At 40.4% G+C, this 9,381-nt stretch overlaps 1 protein-coding gene across 1 annotated transcript; it reads right to left on the minus strand.

The window, feature by feature from the left end:
• Positions 1-4,135: 4,135 nt before the first annotated feature.
• rnf182 (ring finger protein 182) lies at positions 4,136-5,066 on the minus strand. The gene is given in 3 exon segments (XM_054627545.1): positions 4,136-4,539; positions 4,618-4,783; positions 4,785-5,066. Coding segments are annotated over 3 exon segments (852 nt in total).
• Positions 5,067-9,381: the final 4,315 nt, after the last annotated feature.

Below are 9,381 nucleotides of genomic sequence, written 5' to 3' on the forward strand. Positions count from 1 at the left end.
TGGAAACACCACACTATAACACTACAGCGTCATTTGACAATAGGTTGGCAGTTAATGAACTAAAATACAAACATCCTTTTAAACATCCCGTTTATGTCATGTAGTGTTTGTTCCCAGCAGCTCTGATCAGAGTTATGAGGCAGACTACAGGCTGAAGGAGAGCTCAGCCTGTGAAAGTCCCTCACAACAACATGTGGGAAAGTTCATTGCATCACTTAAGAGGAATCTGAAATGATGTTTCGGTCCCTGTAGGGAAGCACTTGCTCAGATTCAGAGTCCGCTGGAAAACACTGTTTATCATCAGCAGGAGGAGGACAAACTGTTCCGGGAAGAAGATCCTCGCTGTTTGTTTTATACCCTTCAAGTTAAACGGCACCATGACAGTAATGGAAGATTAAAATAATATCATTGCAATAAAAGGGAAACAAATCCTTAATTCAGAAGTGAAAAGTACATTTACTACGTGTACAATGTTGATATTCTTTTACTTTGCTTTGAGTATTTGTATTTTATGTTATTACCTTTACTTCACTATGTTTATTGGACAGCTACTTTCACATAAAAAACACAAGATGAGCGTATAAAAAACACATTTTTGAAGATTACACTGTTTTCTTTGTGAGCCCTTACGACTGCCATCTTTTGATTTTCTCTCTTAACCGCTCAGAAAAAAATGAACCAAAATTTCACCAAAAAAAAACAAAAGTGAAAGGCCAGATAGCAGAAATTTGTTTCATCTTTTTCATCTCCCATTAATCATCTCATGACCCCTCAGATTCCTTTTATGACCATTTGGAAGAAAACCTATTCCTACAAAATGACGTTACCATAGCATTAAACTGGATCCTTAATTGAAGGAAAGGTCTTTTCTCAAATTGTAACAAAATAAAAAGCGCTGCAAAACTACTTAGTTAGGCTTATATAAAAAAAACATCAGGGTTTGGCTTTAAATTACTAAGAAATTGAAACCAAACCAAACCAAAAAGCATCAAAAGTCCTGTGTTTGTAGAGATATCCTCAAATCCAACCTCTTACTTGGGCTTCCTTATTTTATAAACTTGGTAAATATAACATTTCTGATACGTCAAAATCAAATGTAATCCACGACTAAATACGTGTCCCGTTAAAAGTAACTCACAACAACGTACTTTTAAGGACACCATCATTTTTATTAATATATCAGTCACAGGGCCCATGTTTCTGTAGAACGAGTACTTCTGCTTTTGCTACTTTAAGTATATTTGAGTATAAGTGAGATTTATAATGCAGGGCTTTTACTTGTAATAGAGTATTTTCTACATTTAATGTATTAGTACTTCAGCTTGAGTAAACAATCAGAACACTCCTTCCAACTATTTTTGGAATGCACACTTAAGTTTCAAGAATAAACACATAAGAAAATAGGATTTGAAATTCAGTTGCAGTACTTTGCAGTAATGTTACATTTATATAGATTTTACAGGTCTGTCAGTTTTTGGTTTTGAATAAAAGTGAAAGATATAGGTTGTAAACAATTATAAGAAGTTGTTCTTGACTTATGATGTAATAATAACTTCTGCAAAGGCTGGAGAACCATGAAAACAAACTGAGAGAACATCTGCTCCGGAGCCCCCGACCCTCTCTGCACCAAAGGTCTTCAGGCTCACTTTGGGTTGTTTCTTTAGTAATACAGTATGCACAACTAAAAGCAGAATACATGTTTTTTAAAGGCATCCTGTGAACTTTCTGACCACTAGTAGCGCTATGGAGTCATGTTTTCACAAGGGGTGTCCCGGTTGTGTTTAATGCAAGTAGTATACGCAACGCAGTACATATTCCTGATACCAGTTTAACGCTTTTCCATGAATCGACATTTTGTTGTTGGTAACGTGCAAAGAAATCTGCTAACAAAGGCATGAAGAGGAAGACTGTTAGCTAGTTAACGTTACACAATTTAAAAACATAATTTTTTTTTACTTAGCAAATATTTCATGAAGAATGAAATGCATTCAACAAGTTTGTTCGACCTCAAAGATACACACAATGTGATTTAGTGAGAAACACTTGATGTAAACAGGTTAGTTTACAAGGAAACTACACAGACGACCTTTAAGGTGCGTCTGCATTATTATGTAATCTTGAGTAAAAACATTTCGTTTTAAAGCCCCTATTATTTCAGATTATCTTGTACTTAAACGGTGCATATTTCAAAATTAATTTGTGATTAATTAAGTTAGCACAAGGTGTGAGGGGTTTGTTCTAGCCCTGACGTTCTAGAGTTCAGACATTTTGTTGTTTCATTTGACTTTCAAATGATGTGTGTAAACACTCCTACAGCCTCTTTTTTTGTGTTATTCTTTGACAGCCTCAGCAGAGGGGATTCTGTCTGACATTAAAAGGCTGCCACTTCTGGATTCCTGGAACATCACTGACACATTTTTTTTAATCCTAAACTGGAGTTTCTGTTTTCTTTGAATCTGTCGAGGCGGTGGATGATCATCAGTGTTTCTTTGTGTCACTAGAGGGGAGGGGAGAGCCGTCACAGCTTCGTACCTCCGGTGGTTCAGACTCGACCTCAACACACACACACACACACACACACACACACACACACACACACACACACACACACACACACACACACACACACACACACACACACACACACACACACACACACACACACACACACACACACACAGATATGAGTCATGATGCAAAGCTCTGCAGTGGAGAACGAACTCATGCTGACCTCCTCCTGCTCCCAGAAAAAGAGCTTAAGGCGATTTGAGATTTCTTTTAATTAGAAATGTTTCAGCTGCGGGACTAGAGGTTTAATATCACACCTGTTCAAGCCTCCTTACCGGCTACCAGTAGTTTTAGAACTGATTGTTATATGTTATTGATCACTTTTAAGGTTGTTCAGGGCCTCGCTAAATGACTTACCCTGTAAACTTTAACTGTATGAGGACATAAGGCTGACTGATTCAGTGTTGTCTTTGAAATATCCTCATAAAACATACTTTTATGCTTTTTCTGATTTTTACTTGAATTATCTTTTTATTTATTGTATCTTACATCACTGGAATTGGTTTGATCTTGTTTATCATTAAAACAAATGAATCAAAATTACAGACTATTACTAAGAACGGTTATGATACTTTTCATTATAGTTTTATAAAAAAAGAAATCTTCATTGCAAATGTGTGCAATGTTTGTCCTACGGAGAAGTATTACAAAAAGGATAATGGTGGTCATTTTTCAATTAAAAAAAATACAGCGTTTTAATATAGATATATATATATATATATAAAAATATAATAATAATAATAATAATATATACTTTTTACCTATTTTTTTTATTCATCCTGCAATAAAGGTGTGCTCCCTCACCGGCTTCCCATCTTTGCACACTGCCAGGGGTAAACAAATAAAAAATAAAAAATAAAATAATAATAATAATAATAATACAACATAATAATAATAATAATAATAATAATAATAATAATAATAATAATAATAATTAATTTCAATACATTTTTGAAATTACCTGCAAGACATGAATCTCAAAATATTTGAGAAAAGTTGATTTACTTCCCCTAGAAGCAGGACATGTAGCTTTAACAAAAATCACCTTTTACCGGCTTTAACTTCAGTAGAAAACTATTGTATATCCTGTTGTTCATATTCATAAATCCTCCCTCTGTGGTGAGAAAACATGATGATCTCCCTTTTTGGTTCATAGAAAGTGTTTTTTCACAGTTGAATGCTGAGCTCAAGAACCACCAGGACATCATGATATTGAAGTTCACATTTGATGCATTTATGACTGTGACACAATCTGAAACAAATTAGATCCACAGGTGTCAGAGACAGTAAATATTAATACCTTAAATACCCTTAAAGTTTCTCACTACAACAGCAGGCTTTTACACATAATACCTAGCAGATTCTGTTAGAATTGGCATTGAAGTTTTAGCTAAATCTGGCATTTTTTCGCTCTATAGGCTAGTTAACATGTATAACGATAAAAAAAAGCCCCAAACTGCGAGCTCCATTTGTACATAATGTTCCTGCTCTCTTCTTCAATAAAGAAAAGGAGCGTTTTTCCTGCTATTGAAGTGTTGACATGGTCAGTTACACAGTAACATCCCCATTAGTGAGTTCCGGAGACCCATTGTTGAGCCCAGTCCGGCGGCATGCAGTCCCACAACTCGTGGCAGACACACTGGCAGAACCCGTACACCATGATCATGACCAGGCTGGCGGGAACCAGGCTCACCAGCAGCACCCCGACCGTTGTCCTCTGCATGATGAGCAGGTAGACCCCCATGGGCAGCGAGCTGAAGTACAGCAGGCCCAGGACCCACACCAGCGCCCGGGCCGAGGTCTGGCACAGGAGGGCCGCACAGTTCCACACCGTCCACCTCTGCGTGATGGACGCCATGGAGTCCGGGCTGGATGAGCGGTATCCACGTGGCTGGCGGTGGAGGCGGAGGTCTTGGGTGGATGACGGCAACAGCGGAGGAGGCTCCATGATGGTGATGACCACAAAGTTAGGGGAGCCCCGGATGGTGGAGTAGGTGGTGGAGGAAGAGGAAGCGGACGAGGAGGAGGAGGAGGAGGAGGAGGACAAGGAGGAGGAGGAGGAGGGGGAAGGGGATGTCAAAGGTGGGTTGCTACCCAGGAGGGAGCTCAGGCGCCCGGGGCTGAGGAGCAGCTCCGTGGTCGCCTCCTGGTGGAAGTGGAGGTTCCTCTGATTCCTGCTCCGGAACGCCAGCGCCGCCGCCAGGTTGCAGTCGTCCTGGCAGGCCGCTCACCGCCTGCCCCGGCAGCCTGGTGACGTAGCGGCAGAACGGGCACACCAGGGCGTTGGGGGGCGACTCGCCCAGGTCCAGGATCTTGGCGAGGCACTTGGCGCACAGGCGGTGGCAGCACTCGAGCACCTTCGGCCTGCGACTCCCCAGGTTGTAGGCGCAGTAGCAGATCTTACACTCCAGCTCCTCGGTGCTCAGTATGTCCACGTGGCCACGGCCAACCACGCCGCCGCCGCCGCCATCCTCGGCGCTCTGCAGCTCTTTCACCATCCTTCCCTCCGAGCTCTGACCTCCACATCAACAGGCAAATCCAACCAAAAGCTCAGGTCCAGCCTCAGCAACGAGGGTCACGGAAAGCTTCCCATAGATGGAGACGCTGACAACGGTCCACTCCACTGAAGGTCTAGGGTTCATTGTGGCGGTCCGACAGGCTCCTGCAATGTGTGTGTGTGTCTGTGTGTGTGTGTGTGTGAGAGAGAGAGAGAGAGAGAGAGAGAGAGAGAGAGAGAGAGAGAGAGAGATTTGGGAGTTGGGAGTTGACGAGGGGAAGACCCTCGTGAGTTCTGGCCTCCGGGGTTCCTCTGCCTCTGAGCAGTTGGGGTGTAACGGTGCTTCGTTTGGGGCAAAAAAAAAAAGCCTTTCATGGGCCGTGTGAAAAATAGAGAGACAGAAAGAAAGACACCAGAGAGAGAGAAAGAGAGAGAGAGAGATAACTGTTAACACAGCATTAGAAGAGAACAAACAGAGGCGAATAGACAACAAAGCAAAGCCTGTACAAACCAGAGCTGGAATTTTCGAGCCTGATCTTTTGTTGCTCAGTGAAATTCAGTCCAATTAGTGACTAACACACACACACACACACACACACACACACACACACACACACACACACACACACACACACACACACACACACACACGTACACACATTTCTAACATCTAGGGTTCTCTGTTAACGGGGTGTGTGCGTGTGTGTGTGTAAGTATGCAAACTTGTGTACACTGTGTGTGTGCAAGTGTTCGTGCACATTTGCATCTTTGTGTGTATGAGCGTGTGTGTGAATGCATGCTTGAAAACATACAAACAAATGGTTGTTACAGTGCGTTAATGTGTTTCAAATCTCTGCTTTTCCTTCATAAGACTCATATTTCTGCAGCTAAATTAATTTCATGATCCTTATTTTTTCATACATTCTTATAGTAGTTTTACATTATAAGTACATCAAAAGATAAACAAAGGATAATCCCAACATCAAAATACAAAAAAAGGAATACCATATTGGTTAATTAACCCTTAATATTTAATATAAAAGGAAGAGTACATTTTTTCCAAACCTGTTGAAACTCATTGACTTCCATGTGATCCGCCTGCTGAGACTTTACCAACAGAGAAACAGCACCATTGGTTGTTTCTTCAAATGCTTTAAATGACCTTTCTATTTTCCAATATGTTTTCTTTATAAGTCCAATGTCCTCTTATGTCGTCCAACACGTAGCGTAAGGGTTTAAGCATAACCCAACACTACCTATAATTTAATATACAATGAAGGTTTGTTGCTAATTATTTGGGGAATTGATTCATTCTCATCCTTGGAAATAGTGATATGACAAAATATGACAATATAACAATCCCAACTCAATTTCTACTTTGTTTAAGTGGAACTTTTAAGCATACAATTGTATAAATAAGTTTTTTTTTGAAGGGGCTGAGGTTTTACCCAGAACCATTTGCTTCTGAAGAACCATTATTTTGAAGAAAGGGTTCAAGAGTTCTATTAAAAACCCTTTTAATCCCAAGAACCCTTTTTGGAAGAAAGAGTTCTTCAAAGATTGTTGAAAGCATGGATGTTAAAAAACTGTTATTGTGAACCAGGACTGTTGTGGGTTAAGCTGCACCACATCAGCCCCGGTTCTAGATTAAACCCTTGAAATATAAAAGAGGTTCTCAGTAGAAAGCCCTGTGCAGCTTAGAAATGAAACCCATGGAATATAAAAGGGTTCTTGTCAGAACTCCCTGGGTAGGTTCAAGAAGAAACCCTTGGTATATAAAAGAGGTTCTTGGTAGAACATCTGTGCGGGTTCTATATGAAAGCTTTGGAATATAAAAAGGTTTTCAGCAGGTTTTCTACCTGGGTGGGTTCTAGATGAAACCTTGAAATATTAAAGGGTTCTCAGGAGAAACACCTGGGTATGTTCTAGATGAAACCCATGAAAAATCAAAGTGTTCTTGGTTGTTCTTGTTAGCACCCTGAGAAGGTGAAAAAGTTCTGGAAATGTCCTCTGGAGTGGTTGGGAACCATTACGCAATTGGGTGCCAGGTAGAACCTCTGATTGGGGGGTTATGGGTGGAACCTTTCACAGATAATTCTAGGTTTTATGTTGGGTTCTAAGTAGAACCCTCTGAAAGGGTTTATACCCTTTATAAAAGGATCTATCGAAACCAAAAAAGGTTGTCCTATGGGAACAAGCTAAGGATCGTATACGGTTCTTGTTAGCACCTTTATTTTTAATGAGTGTCTGATACCGTCTCCATCGGCGGAGGAACGTTTGCTCAGCTGTCGAGGAGACGACGACCATAGCAGCTGCAGATCCTGCGAGGATGCGTTGGAGAGAAGAGAAGCTTGGCGTGGACTGAAGCAGTGGCCTCTCCGGTGGAAAGTGGAGCAGGTCATTGTTGGAGATCACGGTTTGGCACCGGGCTCCGTTCTCGATTCGGGTCCAGAACAGTGCAGGCGGCAGAGTGAAATGGGTCATCGGCTCTTTGTCGTTCTTAGTTTCACCGTTACTCCCAAAGACATCTGCTCATTACAGGTCACAGTGGTGAGACAAAGACCTCAACGTCCGTTACGGATGTACGGTTTGTGTTTATAGTAGCACCATTTTACTGCAAATTCATTTGAATTCGTCTAACTGGCACATGCAAAGATAACGTGCAAATCGTGCTAGTTCTTGGCTTCATTACAGTTCATGCAGGCTGACCAGCCAAACCTGTCAGAATGTAAACTCAGCATCAGTCACCACTCTGATAACACACTGAATCCTGTCTAACAGGTTTGTGCATTCATTATTCTGATTACAAAATAATGATGTTAGGTCTCTCACAGCCAACCAGAAAACAACAAGCAAGTTACACCACAGGGATTCCTTATGAAGATACCAAAGTTCCGTACTCTACAACAAAATACTCACAACTAATCTCGTCACTAAAGCACTGCTGTGTTAATTGGAAACCCACTTTTTAAATAAAACATCCAGAAAATACTCTTAAACCAATTAAGAGTTCAATGCCTCCACAGACCAGTTGTGTTGTAGTTTACATCCAGGTCTGTCCAAAAGTTAGTTCGTTCAAACATCTTTCTTCAAGAAGAACATTTTTTAGGCCAAACATGACCTAGTTCAGGTTTCTAAATTAGAGCTCCGTGTCTCAAAAAAATCATAGTAATGATGTTTAGAAGGGTAAGTACAAACTTATTTAGTAAAGGCAAATATCAGCAAGTGGAACCATAACATCTGCTACACCTGCAACAAGCAGACAAGCTGATGTGGAAGTGTCTTAAAGCTGCATTCTCTCTCCTGTCCATCAGGGGGCGACTCCTCTGGTTGTATAGAAGTCTATGAGAAAATGACTCTACTTCTCTCTTGATTTATTCCCTCAGTAAACATTGTAAACATGAGTTTATGGTCTCAATCTCTAGTTTCAAGTCTTCTTCAATACAGCATGATGTTCATTTAGTAAATGATGCTCCATTTAGAGTCAAACAGACCATAAAGCAGGGGATGCTTTACAATCACAGTCACGATGACTACGTCCACTTCTTATTTACAGTCTATTTGCACGATACCAGGATTCAAAACTGAATTCAACCGTCATTAATTTCATTATTACCGTGACTGTGACAAGTCAAAATGTCTTTCGTAAAAAACAAATGCCTATTGATCCAATTTAGTTGTTGTTGTTTTACTTTGATATGAATATTTTTTTATGTGTGTTCTTAATTCTACTTTGTAAACCGAGGAAAAAGAATATGCATTCATCATATTTAAAGCTGCTGTAGGTCATTTTTTGACCACTAGGGGGCAAAAAGAAAAACAGAGCAACGCTGCAGTTTTGTTGAAGAAGGTGTGATGAAGGTTTTAATGTTGTATATTCTAGGATTTGTGTTTTTCTTTCCATAGTTTACAACTAGAGTGTAAAATAGGCACAAACAAAAATCCTGTACACACACACACACACACACACACACACACACACACACACACACACACACACACACACACACACACACACACACACACACACACACACACACACACACACACACACACACACACACACACACACACACACACACACACACACACACACACCTGACGTCATGACCTGAACCGAAACAAAACAAGCAGCAGTGAATAAGACAGGAAGTGTGGCGATTTTGACCTTCACAATAAAAGGGCATGATATGAAAACAAGTTGTTTTTGTGTAATTACAATAGTGCAACAAAAAAAAATCACCACATATTTACTGTCTGTACGTTCCTATTCCTTTCAAATTAAAAGGTAAAACAACCTAATTTCACAAGAAAAA

The sequence above is a fragment of the Anoplopoma fimbria genome, chromosome 3, assembly GCF_027596085.1.
Source record: "Anoplopoma fimbria isolate UVic2021 breed Golden Eagle Sablefish chromosome 3, Afim_UVic_2022, whole genome shotgun sequence".
NCBI classification, from domain to species: Eukaryota; Metazoa; Chordata; class Actinopteri; order Perciformes; family Anoplopomatidae; genus Anoplopoma; species Anoplopoma fimbria.